The sequence below is a fragment of the Anser brachyrhynchus genome, assembly GCF_964034855.1.
Source record: "Anser brachyrhynchus genome assembly, chromosome: 1".
Classification (NCBI taxonomy): domain Eukaryota; kingdom Metazoa; phylum Chordata; class Aves; order Anseriformes; family Anatidae; genus Anser; species Anser brachyrhynchus.
In genome coordinates this window covers 64,601,044-64,623,525 of record NC_137694.1, presented here as the reverse complement: position 1 = coordinate 64,623,525, position 22,482 = coordinate 64,601,044, and the positions used below count along the sequence as shown (strand labels likewise).

Genomic DNA, 22,482 nt, shown 5'->3' with positions numbered 1-22,482 from the left:
TCAGTGTCTATTGCAATGAGGCTAGCCTACAGGAAATATATGCCTTTATTCAAGAGTTCTGGACGTAGCGGAAGAGCTTGAATGTTACTGTGATGGAAAAGCTAACAGACAGAATAAGCACCCTAGAGGGAGAAAACAAGTGCCCTGAGCTGCTCTGGATCAGCCCCGCTGCTCACAGTGAAGACTCTGCTGGCACGGACAGCAAAGCTGAGCATGCAAAGGCTCTCTGCAGCCCACAAGAAGAGTTGTGGAAACATCTGCTTTCACTTATTCCACAGGCTGAGCGAAAAAGCAGGTCTGCACTGAGGCTGAGGGAGGGTATGAGCTGCTGCCCTGCCACGGCAGAACAAGGTGCCTGGAAGTGCATAAGCAGGATCTCTTTGCAGCAAGCCTGACTAGTGTCTCCTGCTGGTATCAGCTTGGGCAATGACACTGGGAAAGGCAAGAGGCATTTTCCAAACCAGCAGTTATTGCATTTCCTAACTGCAAAGCCCATGGGATGCTGTCATGCATGACTTGGCACACCACTAGGTGCTTCTTTTTGCATGCTGTGACTATGTCTTACTGACTCGATGAGAAGGACCTCCGTCTAAATCTTCCCTTCCCTGGGCAGCAATGCCTGTGAGCATTCCTTTTGTTAGTGGGGAAAAACACGCCCGGTTTTATTTTCGTTCACTGCAACTTGCCGATACAAAGCAGAGAAAGGGAGAGCATGGCGGCCGTAGGTGTCAGTCAGCTCCCCGAGGGCAGCACTTGCTTCGGTACAGGATGCTGTCCTCGGGAACACTGAAGATTACGCAGTGAGATGTTATGAAATGCAAACATTATTAAGGAGAGAAAAGAAACTGCGTCCATTGTTCCACGGGCTGGGGACGGCGTCGCTCAGCCTCCAGCAGCCAATTGTGTGGGCTGAGGCGAGCAGTCAGCCGGAGACGTGTCCCCAGCCTGCCTGCGCGGCTGCACTGAGCGTGGCGCAAAGCCGCCGCTCTCCTGATGTGCCTCCAGATTATTTCTGTGCTGTTAACACCTACTCATTCCCAGTCAGTTAGGTCTCGTCTGCACAGCGAAGATGTTTGATATGTGACAGGGTTACGCAGGAGTTCACTACGATTTACAGCACCTCGCCCACTACTAGTCTCCCTGGTGGTTTGTCCAGTCCACCGCTACCCTGCTGTCACTTCTCGTGTTGGGCTCACTGTACTCTGCTGCTCTTCTGCTCATCCATCTGTCTGTCTTCCCACCCTAAGACTCACTGTTTTCCCTTTGTCCAGTTCTTTTATCTCTCTTTCTGCTTCGCACTGAGGGATTTTGCAAACCTGCCGTTTCTTCATCCTCAGCAAGACTGAGCGGGAGGACATGGGAAGGGGCCACGTCAGCCTGCCATCACCTCTTGCTTTCTCTTGAATTTTATAAATGCACTGAATTGGATTTTTATCTGAGCAGCAGAAAGCATTTCGAGGGCTTTCCGTCAGCAATATATAAATAAAAATGGATCAGAATAGATTGGATTGTTCCTTCTTACATCCGCTTCTCTATTTTGTTTCTGACAGGTCCCGACACCCACACACATGCTCCTTGCTCAGACTCCACTAGATCTCCTTTTTTGTCTGCTTGGAGTTTTTGGCAGAATTTTGCATTCCCTATAACCTCCTTCTCTTACAGAGAGTTTTCAAAGCTCTTAGCCGGTTTCTTAGCTCTTAGGCCTTGTGCCCTCACGCTCTCCATGCTGATGGGCCGTGCCAGCCCCATCACTAAAACATCACAGGGGCAAGCACTGTGCCCTCCTGCAGGCTCTGCAAGGGGCAAGCTGCTGCTGCCACCGGCTGCTGATTGCCTTTGGAGGTCCGTGTGTCTGACAGCACTCCTCTGCTTCAGCCTGCAGCAAGCATTTCTGACTGCGTTTCCCCCTGCAAAGAAGCGGGACCAAGCCAGAAACCTGCACCAGGTAATTTAAGTAATGGATTTACCATTTTTCGAGTTGAATATACATGAGCGGATCCTGGTTTCTTCAAATGTGCCCACTGTTTTAAGAGGCTTGCCCTTTTTTTTTTTCTTTGAGCATTGTTTTTAATGCTATGTATCAGTCACAAATGTTCCCTGTGTGAATTCAGAAGCTGGTATTTGCTATTCAAATAGTGCTAAGTTTCAACTGTTTGAGTAAGCCTCCAAGAAGTGTTTCTGATCCTGAAGTGGGTGAGCATGCAAATACCTCCATCACATGCAGCATATACCCCTTCAAACCATGGCTGGAATATTTACCGATGCAGGATTGAAATCCACTTGCTATGAGTATTTGTGCTGCTCGCTTGAATGTACACATAAAGGGGAGTATAAAAGGGACACTGGAACAGACTAGGAGAACGTACTTACGAAAAAAATTATTTTATACAGTCAAAACTTAAATTGCCCTATGCCAAACACAAGCACTGCAGAACAAGCAAGCAGTTGTACGAGTCAGATTCCCCGTTTGCTGTGCTTCGCGGCAGGTACGTGGAAGCAGACACGCGGCCAGGCACAGCAGGCGCACCCGTGGGGTTCCCCCTCACACCGTGACTGCAGCGCGCGGGCAGGGAGCGGGCTGAGGGCCGAGCCACCGCCCCGCTCCTCCCAGCCGGGCACCGAACCCCCGCGCTGTGAGGGCAGCCATTAGGGGAGGCGAGCTGCAGGCTCACAGCGCCCAGCGGAGCTCTGAGGGGCTCCGCCAGGTCCCCAGCGAGGGCTGGTGGTTGTGATTGGGGCACGGCGAGGGGCTGAGGCGGGGCAGGGGACGCGACAGCGGGCACCGGGAAGGCCCCAGGTGCCCCGAACATGGCGGACGCCCCCTCCCCCGCGGGGTGCCAAGAGCCTCGCGCCCCTCGCCCCACCCTCCGCGCGCGCATGCGCGTAACCCCGCCTCGGCGTCAGCTCGCAGCGGCGGGGGGAAATGTCCGGAGCCGGGCGGAAGTGACGCGAGAGTAGGGGCGGAAGCGGGGCAGTGTCGCCGGGGTGTGGCCGGCTGGCGGCAGGTGAGGGGCGCGCGGAGCGGCGCCGCCGGGCCGCGGGGGGCGGGGCCGGGCCCTCCTCCTCCCTCCCCCTCCCTCCCCCTCCCTCCCCCTCCCCCTGGCGGCGGTGACCGTTAGCGGCCGCCCGTTAACGGCGGGGGGCGGCGATGGGGGTGTTTGTGACAGGAGTTGGGCTTGGTCCTTCAGAGCTGAGCTGTGGCGCGGGCTGGGAGCCCTCGGTGGGGCATGGCACGGGGAAAGGCACGGTGGCGGCCGTGTGAGGGGCTCCTGGGGTCAGCACGCAGCTGCTGGGCTCCTGCCCTGGGGCCGAGCTGCCCCGGAGGGACAGAGCTAGGTGCCGTGGCCTGCAGGGAGAAGAGAAAAAGAGGAAAAAGTCACCTGAGATGGAGGGTTGGAGGGCTCTGGGATGTGGGTTAAGCAATTCCTACTCAGAAAGTTAGCTAATGGCTTGTGGCAGGGTTGTGGGGGTTTCTGCCTCATTCCGAGTACCAAATGTTTATGTTATTAGCTAGGTCAACGAACGCCGCAGACTATAGAACACGAGGCTTCTAGTCCAACAGGGCATCAGCGCAGTTTGCTGTCTGGAGTACTGCCAGATCTGTTTAACTACGTGTGGCCTTTAAATTGCATAAGGGCAACATTCCCCACTCTCAACCCGGTAGCTGTGGTGATGTAATTATTTGTTAAATAAAGCCGTGTTGTCACTGCTTGCAAGTGAACCCAAATGCTGCTGTGATAAATGCGTTTACTGTATTAATTTTTCTATGTTCAAAATAAAGTATGAGTCAGCCAGCAGTAAAAAGACCACGGGGCTGTTAGACCGGGCTGCGCATACAAAGGAAGGCTGCTGATGGACATAAGGAACATCGTGAATCCACATCCAGCACTGATGAGCATTGTTGGTATTTATTTTAGTACTGAACAGAAGCCCTGTGGTGATGGGATTTTCCCCATTTTTTTATGATGTGGTTTAAATGTGGAGTGGTTGGGAAGCACCTGGATTTTCCTAGAGGCTTCTCACCCTGGGGAGAGGAGGCTAATTCTTGACCCTGCTCACTTCCAGCCTCGCTTCCAACGAGGAGTGTGGGATGGTGCCAGCTGTGGTAGTGACATTTCACGTGATTCAGGCAAATGTCAGCGAGGAGTTGGCCAGAGATGACCTATTTAGTTCAGTTGGGTTGCGCAGTGGGTGTTGCTGGCAGCGTTTTGCAGACCGTATTGACCTATCCTGGAACAGATGAGGTAGAAGCTGAAACTGTCCCTATTTCGTGCCAGTTCTCTGAAGAAGGAGAACTTCCTTGAGCCATGAAAAGAAATGGAGTGGATGGTGCTGCTCTTGCCAGGGGCAAGGGCTGGAGGCAAGCTGACTTTGGCATGTCCTTGTAGAGGCTTTCTGCGTTTTGCCTGTGCTGGGAGTCAGAGGTGCTCCAGTCAACTGTCCACTAGGCTTTCTTTTGGGAAGGTTGGCAGGGGGCTGACAAGCTCTCCTGCTATTTAATTAAGTCTGTCTTGTCTGAGCAGCAAAGCTGGGATGTAAAAGCTGCCCAATACACCTCTTTATTCCTGAAACGCTTTGGTTGGGGGAAATCACCATGCCTCCAGAGCCCTCAGGCGGAAAAATGCCTGAAGCATTCCCAGAGCAGCACAGCCTGTTCTGCTCGTGTGTCCTTCTTCTATCACTCTGGATATCTAAACTGAGTTTTTAATCTTCATTCCTTCAGATAAAAAGTGCTGTTCTTTTCTCTCAATTCTGGAGTTCGTTGGCAAGAAAACTGACAGCAGATAATCTCTGGGAATTACTCTGCAGCCTGGCTTCTGGGTTTTGGTAATACCAGGTAACTGTAGTCAATGCATGCTCAGCCTGAGTGGTGAAAGAGAAGGGTAGAAATTGAGGGCTGGGGTGAAACAGTACTGAGATAAGCCTGGAAGCAAAGCAGATTATTATTATTATTTTTAAGATTAAAGATAGTGTGCAGAGGAAGAGGAAGATTATGTCTGAAATTGTGATATTTCCCGTGGCCGTGGTGTATGAGCTTGAAGAGAATCATTTTTATCACTCAAAAAGCAATTTCTGCAACTAATCAGCTCTGCTCGGACCCCTTCACAAGATAACCTTTGTCGGAAAATAGTCCATCCAGCAGTTTGTTCAGCGGGTTATTGATTTTCCAGGTGGTTCTTCTGACCCAGCTTTTTGTCAGCTCTGGTCATCCAGGCCACCTTGTAGGGATATTCCTTCTAGCAAACAAAACCAGGCTTGATTCCTTTCAGTGAGTGAGTGACTTCCCCTCCTGCCATCTCGCAGAAATGCACGTATTCCCTTTGCTTCTGAATGTATAAACCAGGCTGGAACTGGTGTACTGAGTTTGCTTTGATTTGGCAGTTGCTTTCAGTAAATATCTCAGGATCTGTGCTAACACAGTGCGTATGGGGTCTGAGTGCTGTAAAACTCCAGAACTTTGGGTACTGAAAGTGAAGGGGGGGAAAAAAATAACAATAATAATAACATTGCTAGTTAGGGTTTGAGGGGGCAAGATATGTTAGTGGTTAGGGCTGCAGCGAAGTTCTCTCTGCAGGAGACTGAAGCTGATTTTTGCAACAGAGAATTAGAGGGCAAATTAACAGGAAAGTGCCGTGTTTTTGGAATTAGGTACTTGTTACTGTGCTCTGATAGTAAAATGGAGTAGCTCTTCACTTTTTCTGAACAAAATTTTCTGCAGGAAGCTCTGAAGCAGTGCTTCAGCTAGCCTGCTTGTGGAACACTCCAATATTTTAGAGATCTTACTGCAGGGAAATGGCCCTCAAAGGGACTTTTGGCACAGCCAGCAGTTTAGGAATACAAAAACAAAGTGCTCCCTTTTAGGAAACTGAATGAAGAGATGCATCAGGATGCCTGGGCTGGGGCTCTCAGCCTTTGTTTAAATGTCTGTGTTGTAGGTGTAGCTAAGCTAGCTGCTTAGCCTTCTTTTATAAAAGGGAGAGAAAGAGAAGGCAGGCAATTAGAGAGCACAGTCCTTTTGGACAATTTAGGTGGCTGCCTTAGAATAAGAGCAATTGTTTGTTAGAGCACCTGATTTTCTCCAGTAATGATGAGAGGCAAGGATGACAAGAGCAGAGCAGGTTATCTGATGGGCTGTAGATATCAACGTCTGTCCATCAAAGTGAGCTGTATGAATCTAGCTGAAGGAAGCTGTTTTCAGCCTCAGCTTAGAGGACAGGACTTTCTCAGCGAGATGACGCAGCCGCCAGCTCGGTGCCTCGTGGCAGCGAGGACCGCTGCCTCCACTTCTCAGAGCAGAGCTCTGCACTGGGAGGAGCGGTTGTTGTGAAGGCACCAGTGGCTCAGAGGCCATCTTAGCTTGTGGAGCTTAGAGGATTGAAGTGCCGCTCTGAATTCTTTAAGTCCCTACTGTTCAGGTTCTATTTACAAAATATTCCTGTATAATAGCATTTCTGTCTTCTGGAGAGTTAATATCATTTGATTTTATTTTATCCAACTTTAAATGTCAAGTATTTTGCCATTTGCCCAGGAGTTGCCATACGGTATTATAAAGCTGGACTCTGAGATCTCAAATCTTGACTCATTCTCATTATGCTAAGTGGAATAGGGCAGAGTAGCACGTAGGAAAACAGGAAATTCAAGGGTCTCTGAGTAGTTTTTAGGGTGGGAGGCTGTCTGCATTTGAGAATGATCACCAGGCCTGCTAATGGATTGGCTCAGGCCTATGGTTGTCCCATCGAAGAGATGATGGTGGGAAACCAAATCCTCCAGTTTGTGTGTTTAGTTACTCATCAGTAATGCCTTTACCTTAACGTCATATTGCTCCAAGATTTCATCTGTCTTTTGTAGCTGCAATAGCTACTGTTTCTTTCAAATCAAAGTTTCTGAGCCAAAGGTATTAACGGGCTTTGGCTTTTCGAGAAAGGAAGCCTTAAGTGCTGGGCTCACGCTTCCCTGAGTAGGTTTTTGACAGGCTGGTGCTTTTGTTTTGGTAGTTCTGAGTGCTCAGGAAGGATCACGTACAGATAGCCTTGTGTTCCAGGAAGAGCGGAGTAGGACAAACACAGAAGCAGCCACTGGTGTTTGTTAGTTTTTGACACAGCCCGTGGTCCAGGGAGACATTTTCCTGTCAGGCACCCAGTTCACAGAAACCGTGTCAGCAAGCTAAGCTTTTGTTCCAAAGCAGCCTGTTTGTTGTGTTCTGCCTCTGGAAAGTGTACAGCTTTGATTTTTGGATGCAAACTCCATACCGGAGGCTCCCTTGCTGCTTGCAGAAGTGAGTATCTTCATAGCATTACCTTTATACCTTTTTCTCGTAAAATGTCAGTAGGCTGAGCAAAGCATATGCTTGACGCTGAATGGATCCTGGGTACCTGTCGTGCAGGTCCCAAGGTGCGTTGGGCTGGAGTAAGCAGTTAGCAGCAGTATTCGGCTAACAAGAAGGCACCTAGGACTGTAGCTGGCATTAAGGCTCAACATGATCTTCTTGTGGTGCCTGCATGTGCAAGGTACCACGTATGTGCCAATGACTCCACACCACGTGGATGTGGAGAACTGTGTGGCTTTTATCACTGGGCCTGGTGGTTAGCGGTGGCTTTGTACCGGTGTGGCAGAAAAAGCTTTTCCTTTTCCCACAGCTGCTGCTAGGACGGATGAGGTGAGATTGCTTCAGTGATGGAACCCACTCCTGCCAGTTCCTTGCAGAACAGTGGCCCGCAAGGCCTGGCTGGAAGTGGGAGGTTGATGATCCTGAGTAAGTATCTCGCCCTCTAAACCTGGAGCACAGGAGCAGATGTGGCTTTTACAGCTAAGTTAGCTTTGTCATGCGGATTTGGCCATGATGTCTTCAGCTCCCTGCAGAGGGAGGGAGAGCGTGAGCTTCTAAAGCTTCTCAGTTTCTAGCACCACTTGCCAATCTTTGTGGCTGGAGAGCTCTGGCTGCCCACTTGAATTCACTGATGGAGAGCGAGCAGGGTGTGCCCTGCTGGAACTGAGAGCTCTCTTGCTCCAGAAATGGCACTGGGGAGTAAAATCCTAACGGGCACCAAGCCCTGCAAAGATGGAGAAACCCCACTCTTCATAGCTTTGTCTGAAATAGCTACTGGAGGTCCTGAGAGCCAAAACAGTCATGTCTGCAGTGGAGTTTGAGGATGCTACTATGAGAGATGTCTAGTAACATGAGCGCCCTGGTGGAGTACAGCCTGCTACGGGGCCTAATTATGGGCTTATTAATGCTTTCTTTCATCACAGCCTTCCAGCCTTCAGCTGGTGATTAGACCTATTTTTAGGGGCAGAGTTCCTTAATATTCAGCACAGTGCACCTCTCACCAATCAAATCAGTACCATCTGCATCTTTGATTGCTGCTTAATAACACTGTAGAACATGTTTAATTAAAAAATATAAATAGACTTTTCATCCTTTTAACTTAACAAAGTGCTTCTCTCCTCCTCCCTTCCCTGCTGTTCCAAACCTTCCCCCCCCCCCCCCAAAAAAAATAAGTAATGTTGACTTAACACGGGGACTGTGGTGAAACTCTCACCTCACTGCTGGAAATACCTCCTGCTCTCCTACCCAGGACCACTTAGTTATCTGCCCTCCGCTGTGCTGGAGGACTAGATTTCACGTCCTGCAGTTAATGCCACCATGGGGCAGAACGGTCACTTGCTGCTCAGTAGAAGAGGGCTTGCACCTAGGCTCTTGTGCTGCCCTTATCACAAGAGCTGTGTGTCTGTGAGTGCTGTACACAGATCTCCTTATTCTGTCCATATGCTCAGGAGGAGCATATGCAATGACATGCTTTGTAGCACTTTAAGATTTTTGGTTTAATACAGTACCATGGTTTTATAGCAGGTAAAATAACAGGAATGTGCTTTATCTGCAGAGGGGAAGGTGATCCAGTTCTCTTTAATTATTTTTTTTTCTTTTTTTCCCCTTGGAGGAGTTCATTATGATACTTTTTTTTAGGTTGGCAAGCTTCTGTTACAGCCAAGGTTTAGCTTGAATATACCAGCAGATTTGTTCATGATTTGAAATTCCATGGGAAGCCTGTACAGAAAGTAGAAAATGCGGGTGATGTAGTAGTATAAGTACACTGCAGTACTACAGTCTGCCACAGCGTAAGAGATCAGTAGTAGAAGTTCGTGATGAGACATGCAGCAGACACTGTAGCTGCTGGGAGTTCTGTGAGCACTGAAATCTGCGTGGGGTATTGAGAGCCATGAGCTGATATGCGCTGGGTTAGAGCAGATGAAGGTAAGAATAACTGCAGTCTGTTGTCAGCCGGGGTGGGACGACATTTGTCCAGGTACACTCGATTGAAAGCACTGTGTAAGAAATTAATGTCAGTGAGTAACTGGGGCTGACATCTCACCCTGAACAAAGTTGCAGGCATGGCTTTCCTCTGCCAAAGGCGACAGCACTGCGATAAGCTCTGCCCGAAGCCTGTCTCTACTCCATCTTCTGGGTGTTTAATCTTAGACCAAGTCACAAATAAACTATGGGTTATTCCCAACATGGAGCCATCCTGGTGGTGGTGCAGTGGCATGTGGTGGAGGTGTGCCGACTCGTGCTTTACTGCATCCTGCTGGTCTCTGTGTCCTTGCAGGCGGTCGCTGATCTTTTATTAGCGCCCTACAAAGGAGAAGCATAGGGCTGGAGAGAGCCTCTCAGTTCTTCTCGGAGCTGCTACCGCACGCAGGAATTAAAGGCTGTTAGTTCGTGCCGCCTTTCCAGTGCAGCGATAGAAGCAGCAGCACAGTAATTGCTGAAACAGCTCTTGTATCTTTGAAGAACACACACTGATTTTTTAGTTTTTTTTCCAGAGTATTTAAGTGCTATTCTTCCCCTGACCCCTTGGAGCACGTTAAGGAAGCAAGTATTGTTGGTGGCTTGCTTTTATTCTCTTTATTTTCACTGCTAAGTGTGCATCTGGTAAGTGCTTGTATGTAGCTTTACAGTCTCTGCCTGTGCTGAGGAGAGCCGAATTATTAATACTTGGCTCTGTCTATGTTCCCTTGAAAAATTAAGGTTTTATAAGATTGTGAGGTGTTTTTTTTTTGTTTGCAGATAATCATCTCAGAGAATGGTCCTCCACAGAGTATTTCTTTCTAAAGAACTTGGAGGAGTTTTCTTTCTTTTATAGACTCTGTTTGCTCTGTAACAAATTATCTTGGGCTTAGCCACAACATACAGAATTTTATTGTTAGGTCCAGGGGGAGGTAATGCAAGAGGTTAGCAAAGCAGGGGGAGTATTTCTGTGCTTAGAGCAGTGAATTGTATGCTTCCTTCCCCGGCTTCAGAGAGCTGCAAATCTGTGTAGCCATCGGAGTATTAGATTTGGCTGCGGTGGTTGAACAGTATGACTGGTTGCTAGTACCTGGAATGCTCAGCCCTTACCTATGCTGGTGTAAGTTTTCTTGGAGAGGTGAGACAGTCTGTGGGGGAATGATGCTGTGTTTCCTTTTGCTAGTGTGAATGCTGGAACCAAGAAGGAGAGACCAGCTTTGAGCACAGAGGACAGCCAGCAGCCCTGACCAGCTTTATCGCAGCTTACTTGAGGTTAAAGGCATGGACAGCTTCAGGCAGAAGTGCAAATGTGAGCAATCCCTGGCTCTAGTCAGAACTTCCAAATCGGGAGCACGTAAGCAGATGGTGCAGTGAGAAAACAACCCTTTTCTCTTCCTTTGCAACTTAATAAGGCAAATGAGGTTATTATATAACACCAGAACACATTTGTCTTGATCATGGAACTTGACATAGGAAAAATAATTGAATAAGAAGTGACTAGAGCCCCAAGATACTGCAGCTCTTCTCCAGAGCCTCTTTGATCACACACACAAAAAAAAAGTGCCTTCTTGCTGTTTGTTGTGCTTTGTGTGACCCACAGGTGGTTGTACCACTAATGATTAAATCTCTTGGGTGATCTGACATCTGCTTTTCTGAATCATGCTCACTTTGGGGTTTTATATGCCCATTTCTGACTATAGCATCAGTGTTTCATGTTGTTCTGCCTTCCTAATTCCAGGATGCAGTGCTTTCTGCTAACACATGCTAGCTCCCTCTTTAAGATTCAGGAGTGATACTGAAACCAGCTTTGGAAGATGCTTCCAGGTGTAAGATATGGTGTGTATGTTAAGCGAAGGCTTGGCATATTCATTGGGCAGGGTGGGAAGTTGAGCTATTTCTAATCTGCAGCCCTTTGTTTTTATGTAACGCCTAATTCTGATAACGGAGCGCGAGCGCGGTGAGGAAATTGGCTGCTTCCTTCTCCGTGGGCTGAAGGCTGAGATAAAGGAAGAGTCAGTCTTGCTGAGTGACACTTGGTCTTTGCTTTCCTTCCTGACTTCGGCTGGTAATACTTTGAATCTTTCCCCTTAAATTCTTTCTTGTTCCTGCAAGTTCTTTCTGTTGGAGGAAGCAATCCCACTTTTATTCTAAGCACACGGTCAGTCCTTTACTCCAAGTGCTTGTAAAACTGGCTTGCCTCCCCAGTTGGTTTGACTGCAAACAGTAATAAATAACATCTGTACCACAGGATTCTGCCCTTCTGGTCATTTAGAAGGCTGTTGCTGTTTTGCTCTTTCTTGCTTTAAATCTCTTAATTTGTTACCCTGCACAGAAAGAATAGTCTCTTGTCTCTGACAGCAGTTCCCACAGAGTCTGCCACATCTCTCTAGTGTGTGTTTTTTTTTAGGAAAGGTGAGAATCTGGAGCTCATGTGAGAGGCTGTGCTGAGAACCTGTGAAGCTGAAGTTTACTGAGAGCCAAACTGTGACGGGAACACCCAGGGTTTTTCCTGCTTTGCCCCACGAGAGCGTGTTTGTTTCTCTGCAAGGGAGCTCTGGGACCTGAAGAACAGTCTGTGGCTTCTGAGTGCCAGGAGAGAAACGGCTTGGTGGGGGCTAGGGGAGTGCTGCTTCTGAGGACGAGCATCTGTCAGTTGGCTGCTGACTGGCGCTTGGCTTCAGAGCAGTCACTGGAAGACCAAGGATTGGTGAGAATCTGGGAAATGATACTGGGCCGGGTAACCTCATCTGGCCCCAGGGGTGAAATGCTTGCCCTTGTCATCCTGTGCGGCAGGATGCCATGGTTCTGCTAGTCAAGGAAGTTTAAGAAGTCCCCTTCTCACCCCTGCTTCCCACCCAGCCTGGTGACTGGGCAATTACAGCAGTTTATCCAGCTGCAGTAAGCTGGGTCGTTGAACCGATCTGAGTTTAAAACAGGCATCCCAAAAATCAGCAGTATTGATGCAACGAATGCGTTGTGACCGGTGACAGAACGGATCATAGCCTTGTTTTGCTGCCGAAGCCAAAGTGTCTCGTAACTGCACGCTCGCTGTGTCAGCCTGCCTCTTTGTTCCACTTGGCCAGTCCCAGAACAGATTTGAAAGCAAAAGGATTCAGGCTTGGTTCTGGTCAGCAGATCAAAAAATGCCGTCCCAGAATTAGCTGTCCTCCTTCTCAGATTAACTTGTATGCTTTGCAAATCAAAATAATAATTTCCCGTCTGCTGAATAGGCGCAGTCGAGAAGTCTAATCAGTGTGCAAACATTGCCGCTAAAGAGTATGGATTCAGAGCCTGGCTGCCAGCGATGCATGAAGGGAAACAGAATGGGTCTAGGCTTCCTGCAGCAGCGCCAGGGCTTTGGATGGCTGGGCTTCATTTTGCAAATGTTATCTGTGGAAAGGCTCCTAGCTTTCCTCATTTTTTTCCCCTTCGGATGATTCTTTTTTAATGAAAAACAAACAGAAATGACCCGCACCACATTTACAGGTAGTCTTTCCTCATCTGCTGCGGTAGGATCAGAAAGGACAAAGTCAGAGGGTGAATGGTGCTGCATGAATGTGCAGGGGTGGCTGCAGGCAAGTCTAACCTGATAGTTGTTCCTTTTGTGAAGCGAGACAGGGAAATTAAAGAATGTGCAAAGACCCCTATAATTTTCACCTGTTAAACTGCTGGGTTATGCTGTAACTATCTCTTCAGGCTCTTGTTTTGTGAATTCCTCCGGTATAGCTTGTGTTTCTGTGTCTCCTAGCCCGCTCTTCGTGCCCTCCCTGGGGAAGGGGGAAAGCCTTCCTCTGTCATTACTGGCGGTGCTGTGATCCCTGCTGTTTGCACACCACAGTGTGACCTGGACTAGTGCCTGTGACCCTCCAATGCCACAAGGGGGGACGTGTTGCACCGTGAGATAGATCTGCCCATTTCTCATACCTTACTTTCTGATCTTGCTTTGCTTTGTTTGTATTCAGCTTAATGAATATTTTCCCGTACTGATGTACAGCACCCTGCATGATGAAACCCCATAATGAGCAGCTGCAGACTGTGGGTTTTTTTTACAGTCTGAGTGAGCAAGACATGCAAAGATAACAAGTTTGAAAGGATTTGTGTCGGTCTGATGGCAAAGCTTCAGTCAGAAGAATGTATGGGCACTCTACCCTGTTTGTTAGATCAGGCTGTCCAAACATACGTTTTTGTGAGCTTGCACTTTCTAATATGCTCAGAGAAACACATTTCTTTCCTATACCCTCCTCTGTGTCCCAGGAACGTTTTGTTATTCCTGTGAAAAAGCATGAGAGGCAGGCTCTGGGGTCACAGCTGAGGGAGGTATAAGCAAAGCCATGAGGACGGAAACAAGGATGACACGCAGCCTTTTCCTGACTGCCTTGTGGAGCAGTGCTCTTGGCCCAGCTGCATCAGGGAGCACACGTACTGCTCTGGTGTGTGTGTTGAAGGCAACGGAAAGATTTCAGTGACTGCTTAGGTTTTATATGTGAAAGGATCCTGAAATGAGGAGGCTTCTTTGAAGGTGGTTACAAAGGAACAAGCCGGTCACCAGGAGCAATGAGCTGCTCCTGGGAGCCTCAGAATGGAAGAAGTCTCATTAACCTACTTGGAGCAAGGGCGTGTGTGCACATGCATGCCCTGTAATTCTTTTAGCTGCTGTTCTTGGAAGGGAGCAGCGGTTGTGTTTCTTGGAGCAGAAGTGTAAAATGAAATACTGCATTTTGCTAATGGGGTTGAATGACCTGAAACATATCCACTGACAGTGCGAGGATGGGAGGAGTGGACAGGGCTATTTGTGATGAATCCCGTCGCCAGACTGAACTGACTTTGCTCCAAAGTGTGGCGTTTGTTTTCAGCATAATACTGAGCAGAGATTTGTTAATTATCACACTAAAAATAAAACGGTGGCTCCCAAGATCCATTCAGGCAAGCAAAAGACTCCCACTTCTACTGTAGCTGTGTTAGATTTCTTTAAAAAAATAATTAAAAAATCCAGTATGTCAACCTTAGTGTGGGCTTTCCTCTTCAGCTCACTAATTCACTTGTAAGCATTTCCTAAAATAGTTCAGGGAGCAGAGGATGAAGTCCCTGAATATAGGCTGTGATACAGTGGAGGTGTGTGTACTGTAATGACCTTCTTGCTCTTTCCTTTAGGCACAATGACTACGGTAGCCCAGAAGCACTTTCTGGAAGGACAGACGTACTCCGTGCCCCTGATCCAGCCGGACTTGCGCAGGGAGGAGGCTGTTCAGCAGGTGGCTGATGCACTTCAGTACCTGCAGAAGGTGTCAGGCGATATTTTCAACAGGTACAGTTCTTTCACACGGGGGTTTGGGGCTTAGCATTCAGCGGCTGAAAATGGATTCCCATGACAAGGCTGATGCAGTGAAAGGGAATTGCACTGGCAAGCAGCGGAATTTCAGAAAAGGCATAAAGAAGGACCAGATGCACTTCAATAAAAGTTTCTATGATTCAGGTACCTTCAAAATTGAGCATAATCAAATGGCTGCTGTTTAGAAGAAGTTGGTTGTTAGTAGATTTTAATTCAGTTGTAGATTCCCATAAATTACATTGCTGCTTCTGCGGTTATCTTTGATTCCTTCTTGCTCATGTTTTAAATGGGACACTTTTTTTATTTAGAGGAGCTTGAATATCTGTCTTTTCAAGTCCTAGTACTTGGAGCAGTGCAATAGAAAATGTCTCTGGTCTGATCTCTGGAATTGTAAACTGTTCTCTTTGGGCTTCTTGTGTTTTGTGCTTCTGTTGTTGTATGTGGGGAGGGCAGAGTACATGAGAGTGCCTGTTCTCAACATGGTCTCATACTCTGTCTAAACTGATCTCTTGAGGGATTCAACCCAGGCTTGCCACTTCTTGCATGCGGTTGTCGTTAGGATTAGACATATAGGACTGCCTATATAGCAGGTCAGAGAGACTCTTGTGTTTTCTTGCAAATGGTAGTTAAGGCGGTACCTTTTTCATCTGAAACCATTTCTGATGTCTCAGAGACATCTGCCCTGAGACAGCATGTCATATCATTGGTATAGAAAAGGAGTTCACCATTTATCTTCTCATAGACTGATAAGCAAAAGTGCTTGCTTTGGTTTCAGTAGGGATCTTGACTGCCTAGTATGATTTATTGTGGCGTGCGCAGGGCCACAATGTTCTTTCTTCTTCTGAGTTTTTTTTTTAAGGGCAGATTGAAGTTCTTCAATTTTTGATAGCAATTGTTTGAAAGACAGCCTCAGGGGAAAGAGTAATCATGAAAGCAGAGATCAGGTCATTGAGGTAAATAAAGGCTTTTCATTGGAGTAATCTTTGTTTGTACAAGGGCTAAAGGGCTCCTGGACAAGGGCGTGTGCAGGCTGGACTAAGCTGAACACAAGGCCTCATTCTTTTGTGTGCTTCTCAGTATGGGAGCTTCTCATGGTATAAGGATGGGAAAAGTCTTTCCAGAGCTGCCAGAAACATGGGGATGGCACCTCTCGAACTTGGGAAGGACTGGCAGTGCTGTCCCTCTCTGTGGGGCATAGAAAGCTGTTGATAAAGCTGGAGTGGTTCTCTCTCCATCCCACCCCCTTTTTTTTGTACTCTCTGCTTTGTAATGCAGTTCTCTGTAATTTCCCCAGGGAGGCAAGCCTGCTGTTTTGTATGCAAGTCACTTCTGAGTCCTGAACAGTGACTGTGATGCTGTTCCCTCGCTCTTCGGTGCACTCATGACTTTTAATTACCAATTTTTTCCAACAACAGAGGAGGCTTCATTGGGCTCTTTGTTTGCTTTGCCTTTCCTCTGAGGTCTTGCCTCTCTGATATAATTAATAACGATTTAGTAATTATGCAGGCGTCTGATTAAAAGTTCCGTGACCTCGGTTGTTCCATGCCAGCCAAGGTGCAGAGCTTTCAAGGTGAGAACTTTGCCACTTAGTGAAGAGTGACCTTTTTTCTTCCCTTTCCTGAGATAAGGCAGCTCTGCCTTCCATTTCCAGGAAGGAGCTGCCTTATCTGGGGAAGCCGACTGTTCCGATCTGCCAGGCAGTTGCTTGCAGTGTTGACAGAGAGGAAACTTGTTCTTGACGGCAGACTCAGCTGACTGTGGCAAACTCATTACCTCAGTACTCTACAAAGATGCAGGTGTTCTGAGGTTGTTTTATAGGAGCTATTGGGTCGGTACTGTGCTTTTGAGAGTGGCAAGCCGGTTTGTAATTTGTGGAAGGTGGAGTGAAAGAATCTCCCTTACGCCCTGTGGAGAGAGGAATCTTTCCACAAACAATTCTTTTTTCTGTGCTAGCTGATGAAGGCTTCTGCTTTGAGTTGTTGCTGACATGACAATTGAGTATGAATTCTTAAAAATGAAAATGTCCATCCGTTGTGCAAGGGAGGGGAGCTTTTATTCAATATATTTGGAAACCAGTTGAGGGCAACTGTGGTACACTTATGGTTATAGAAATAATATTGCCTGGGCCAGGTAATGGCTGTACAAAAGCAGCGGTGGTGAGAAGCGTCTGTGGATTCAGTCTTCACAAGGGGACACGAGAAAGACATCTTTGGATTTGAGGGGGTTAGTGAAAGAGGATAAGCAGCTTTTCTTTCCTCCCCACCCCTCTGCCCACAGCCCTCATTGGGGGGATCTGGGAAATAACCCACGAGAAGTTTCTGCCAAGCCCTTCTGCCACTTCTTTTGAAATGCTCTCAAACTGACTTGCTGTTAAGCTCAGCGGTGGCAGGTTGTATGGTGAATGGGGCACTTGGCAGAGTTCATTATTTTGTAGAGACTGAGGGGATGTGCAGATGCAAAAAAAAAAAAAAAAACAAACAGGTAAACTGTGGCTGAGACCCAGAGGAGGCCCACTGGAAACAGCCTTGGAGAACAGATCTACAACCCAGAGCAGTTAAACCTCCTCTGTACCTTGCTAGAGGCGCACCTAGGCTGTGGTCTGGAATCGCTAAGAGTGAGCTCTGCATCCCTCTGTCATATTCCTAACCCATGGGAGCAGGGACCCATGCAGCAGGGCACCACGTGTGCAGAGGGAAAGCACTGACCTAAGCAGGCTGTTGGTTTCTGGGCATACAGGTAGTGACAGAAGACATCGACTGCTAACAGTCTGCTCCTCTTAGGAGCCCTCTTGGTGCTGGTCGCAGTACGTGAGGAGATCAGGAGGCTGTGTGTACTTCCTAGGGCTGCGTTTTGGCGTGATGGAAGCTCCAACCTTGTGTATGTTAACTGAATTCATGTAAGGCAGCTGCAGTGGAAGCTGCAGTAAAGACCAGCAGCTATTGAGATTTTAATACGTCATTACTGCTTAAAACACAAATATTCTAACAGAGCCAATCTGGCATATCTATATGACTTTAAGTCTTGGACATCCAAGGAGGGCTTTAGATACAGGTTACAGTAGGCAGAATGGCCGATTTAAACGCTCAATTAGCCAGTAGTGTCTCATCTATTTGTTTCTTAATTACCAGCATTTTCTGGGTGAGAACATGTGTCAAAATCGTGTGCTCTGGATTTTTTTTTTTCCAGAGATGATGTTGCGAAACGTACTTTACAATAGGTGATGGGTTTAGGTTTTCTGAGATGGCCCCTTGGTTAGCTATGCCTGCCCTTCAAGATTTCTCAGTTTCTGAAGAGTTTTTGTTGCCAGGAGCTGGTGGTAACCTGTAACATGTCGGCTCATTATTGGACTGTATACTTTTGTATAACAGATTGTGGAAAACTGCCTATCCAAGTTACCTCATTTGGTGTGCTAGCAGCAGCAAGAAGATGAATACTTGGGGTTGAATGTTGTTATCAAGGTCGTGGTCTCCTTTGCCTATAACCAAACCATAAGTTGTCCAGTAGATTAAATTTCTCATGGGCAACAGAGCCTTAGCAGATGTTTGGGACAGGAACAGGGCAGAGATGCAAACAGGGAGTACTCTGTGAGATCTGTGCTTTGACAATGGTTGCATGTCAGTCTGGCCTGAAATTGAAAATGCAGACAAAACCTCAGTCATGAGGTACGTTTGGGTGTTCCCCCACTTCTTTTAAACTTATTGTTGTGATTAATCCAGGTCATCAACAGTGGAAATTGATGACTGAATGTCTTTGTAAGAATGTAATTGATGTAAATGTATTAGTTAAGCAGTTGTATAAATTTGCAGAGAAGAATCTCACTATGAATCGTATTGTCCTTTGCAGCACACTGTGGCTCTGGGATGCATCTTAGCTTGGACACTGCATTCAATTTGTTCCTCTGCTGGCTGTGAGGGTTTGATCTTACAAGTAGGAGACATGCCAAGCAGGCTCCATTGTGATGGGCCTCCATTCAGATCAGTTTCCAGCAGGAGACTGGCTGTAAGGCAAAGAATCAAGTTTTCTCCAGTTACTTTGAGAGTGACAGGACTCTTGTTAAGCAGCATGTCACCTTGTGGTACTTTGACGTTGTCCAAGAGGCCGTTTGGAAGAGTATGCTAGGTCTTGTTTAGTTTCAGATAACTCTCTTGACGGGGGCTGTAGGAGCAGGCGTTCATTGCTAGAAAGATTAAGCAGGAGTGGTGAGGTAAAGGAGTGGGTGGACGGTCTGCAGATACGGAGATACAGAGCATGGGGGAGACAGAGGGAGGAATTTTGCCTGCAGATGTTGATTATTATTGTAGATGTGTGTCCAAGTAACGTGGATTTTTGTAAATGTAGCATACTCTTCATAAGAAACCCTGCGCTTGTTTTAGCTCTTGTGGTCCTCTGGAAGCTGAATCTGAAAGCTTGTAAAGGTGGAGCTTGAGAGAGGTTCCAAAACCATTAGGAAAATTTTGAGTTGATACACGGGGGTCAGGTCAGCATGGCTGGTGGCAGCTGGCAGTAGTGATCATCTAATGCGCTCGAGGAGTGGAGGGATAGAGAATGTTCTGCAGGAGTCCAGATTACAGCTCTTCCCAGATGCTGCTAAAATCCCTAAGTTTAAAATCCTGTGGGATCCGAGACCCAGGCTCAATCCAGATGCCTTGACAACTCCATGGAGTGGCGGGGTGGGGAGCACAGTTACAGCTGTCAGCTTGAAACTGGGCTAGTAGGAAGGAGGAGACTGACTGGTGTTAAGTCATTCACAGATTATTCCGTAAAAATGAAACAAACGTGATGGAGAATTAGCAAGATAGGATTTTTGCTCATTTCAGAAAGTGCCGAAAATCTGTGTCTTTTGGACTCTCAGAGATTAAACGCATCTTTTTGAAGAACAGAATGCTGAATTTGACTCTGCATGATGCTTTTTATGGCATTGTCATTGAAATATAGTGATGGTAACTTAAGCCCCTGCTCTAGGTCTACTAACATCAGCCCTTCCACAACAGTTCCTATCACTAGCAGTCTGTTTATCTTTGAATCCCATTCCCCCAAAGGAGGATGATCAATCTGTTCTGCTTTAAGAGATTGAAAGGCAAGCTTGAACTTGATAAGAGAGCTGTAGCCTTCTTTATGCTAACAAGGCTTTCAGCATAGTTTAAAATGAGTAATTTAAAGGAATGATTGAAGTGCTTCACCCGCAGTATCTTCCTCTAAGCAGACTTAAGCTTGTCGCACTTAATAGCAAGTCTGCAAATAGAGGTACATATTAATGAATAACTAAGAGACTTAGTATTGGCAGTAATGTAAAATGTTTCTCAAAGCACGAGATGACTTTGCATTAGCTACAGAAAACATTCTTTGGGGAAGGAGGGCTTTTAATGCTTGATTCTCCGACTGAAAATAAAATGATGGAATGTGGTATCTGGGTTGCTGAAGTGGCTATCCAGGAGCACAAAAAGAAACGTGCCTTAACTATATCCTCAGTCACAGGGAAGAAAATGAGTGGGTTAGGTGCAATCATGCTAAACTGTCAATATATCAGTTGCCTGTAAGTAGTTGGGTTTGTTGGTTTCCTTGCTTGTTTTTTTAATTAAACTAAAGCAAAATGCAAAAGTTGGAGAAGTGTTCTCCCATTTCTGGAATTTGTATCAAGGCTGCTTAGAATAAGGAGGCAGACAATAATTGCAGCCTTAATAGAGCTCTTGAGAGGATTCTGTCTGTGCTTACACGGCCCTTCATGGTAGTAGGATGTCTAATGGAAACATAAAATAATTTGATCAAAACAGATGGCATGTGCAGTACAAAAGGCAAACAGTAAAGAGAAGCTTAAGTAACTTTGGTACATATGGTTTGTTGTTTTGCTTTTTTTTTTTTTTTTAACCCTGACAGGATGGTCTCTTGTTTGTACTGTGTGCCTCATTGCAGAAAAGTCAATTATGAGCAGCAATTTTCAAGTTCTAATGAGCTAATTCGCTCTCTGGTCCTTAAAAACAGGACAAGACAGACTCCCTGAGAAAGCATGTAGGAGATTCAAAAGTAGAAAGAAGTGTAAGATACAGCTAACTACAGAAGTGTAACAGGCAGGATATGTATGCATTGTGGCTTGCCCATCCTGAGGCCTGAATCTGTTCCCTCCTCTCTTGACAACTTACATTCTTTTTTTCCCGACTCTGAGGAGGTCAGATCTTTCCTACTCAGAAGTAGGATTCCTGCTCTTGAAAGGGTGAAGGAACAATACAGAAGGAGAACAGAGATGGGCAAGGTTCCTCTTTTAGTAGTTTAAAGCAGAACTTTGATTTGCTGTTGTTTGGTTTATTTTCTTTGTTCAGTCATGAGCAAGGAGAGATACCACCTGAGCTTCTACAGGGTTAATTAGGACAATGCTAATCATTTGTAAAAGGGATGTTGCTGTCTACAACTATAGGAGATAGATTTTCTGAAAAGAGGTGTTCCAGAAGTTTGTGATAATCTTCACATGTGTTAAAATTAAAATTAAAAAGTACTTGATAGCATGGGAACTTCTTGCTGTGAGGATTCTGTTCATGCAGCAAAACTGCATCTTGAAGAAAATGATTAATCGGAAAAATATTTAGTCTGATCACATGCAGATCATACTGGCTTTCTGACTTAATTTTATTTGCTTTTTATTTTAACAAATTTTTAGGTATCTGTAGGCTAAAATGGATTTGCCACCATCTACAGATTCCTTATGACTCAGCATAATCTTTCTAAATTTTTAAGAGAGATGATTTTAACATGGGAGATGCCACATGTGATAACTACCATTGTTTATTATTCAAAGGCTATCTTACAAAACAGATAAGGCCGATTTCAAAACCATCTATGGAAATAAAACCTGTGGCAGGAAGAGCAAAAGAAGCAAACATTAAACCCATTTGTGAAGGTGAGAAGTAATTATCTTGATAAGCAATGCTTTCTTTCACCAAATATTATTTAAAGCTCAGTCAGTTTAAGGACAGAGCTGTGGCTAAGTTGAGGGGTGATCATTTCATATACCCCAACTGCTGTAAATAGGATTAAACTTTTATGAACTATCCTGTAACAAAAAGTACAGAGATATAATTCCCCCTGTCCTAACTGCTTCAAGAAGTGGAAGCCGAAGAGGACCCTAAAGCAGAAGACTTTTCCGTGTAGCAAGAGCGCTGAGAGCCTTTTGAGAAGGAAGTCAAAAAGTTTATCGGGTCTGGAAGTGCTCTGTGATCTGTCACCCTTACCATGCACCAACAAGACTTGTTCCAGTAAGTAATGCAAGCCTTTACAGTGGGACCAGATTTTCATGTTTGCCTTCAGTTAATTCTGAAGCCAGAGCTGTATGGCCTTGTTTCTAGGCTCACCTACTCAGAGTTGCTTCAGGGTTTCTACCCAATTGAGACGTGCAAATATATTAATTGTATGTGTTGTTCGTAAGTGTGAGGAGGTGCCTTAAAAGTAGAGTTGGGTCGGAGGGAAATTGCTGTTCAGTGTAAGCGATGGGATGGTGTGGCAGGAAAATGAGTTTTACAGGGGAAGGAGTGGGCAAGTTGTGCTACAGTGTGTCTCTGACTTTGTTTTTGCTAAGATCCATGGTGCTGAAACCTCAGTAAGTCAGTGGGATGACAACGGCTGATTAATATTTCGGGTCTAGACTGTATCTGGGCCTTGAGGGCTGCCCAGAGGGCAGAATTGGGGCGGACATCCCAGCCATGCCTGTGAGAGGCTAAAGCATAGAGAGCTCATGGCTGAGTAGCATGGGAGTGCTTCATGTGCTTCCCTGATACCTTCCCACAGTTCTTGTGTGCTGAGAACTTTTTCCAGGACTGAACCCAGCAAAGTTTGTGGCCTTCTGAAACTCCGCTGTTGTGCAGCCAAGTAAGCTTCCTTT

The 22,482-nt window shown here is 46.4% G+C and overlaps 1 protein-coding gene across 6 annotated transcripts in view; it reads left to right on the top strand.

Moving 5' to 3' along the window:
* The first annotated feature begins 2,107 nt into the window (after positions 1-2,107).
* The window catches only part of WASHC1 (WASH complex subunit 1), a 42,628-nt gene continuing 22,253 nt past the window's right edge, over positions 2,108-22,482 (top strand). The window contains exons 1-3 of one of the 6 annotated variants that reach the window (XM_080564275.1): positions 2,982-3,005; positions 4,724-4,837; positions 14,438-14,591. In XM_080564275.1, coding sequence (XP_080420401.1) covers positions 14,443-14,591 — 149 coding nt within the window. In that variant the 5' untranslated portion in view covers positions 2,982-3,005; positions 4,724-4,837; positions 14,438-14,442. Of the gene's footprint in view, positions 3,006-3,837; positions 3,905-4,723; positions 4,838-7,659; positions 7,754-9,213; positions 9,254-10,552; positions 10,596-14,437; positions 14,592-22,482 lie in introns of those variants that run through there. The other 5 variants (XM_080564274.1, XM_080564271.1, XM_080564270.1 and 2 more) reach the window with 5 other exon arrangements.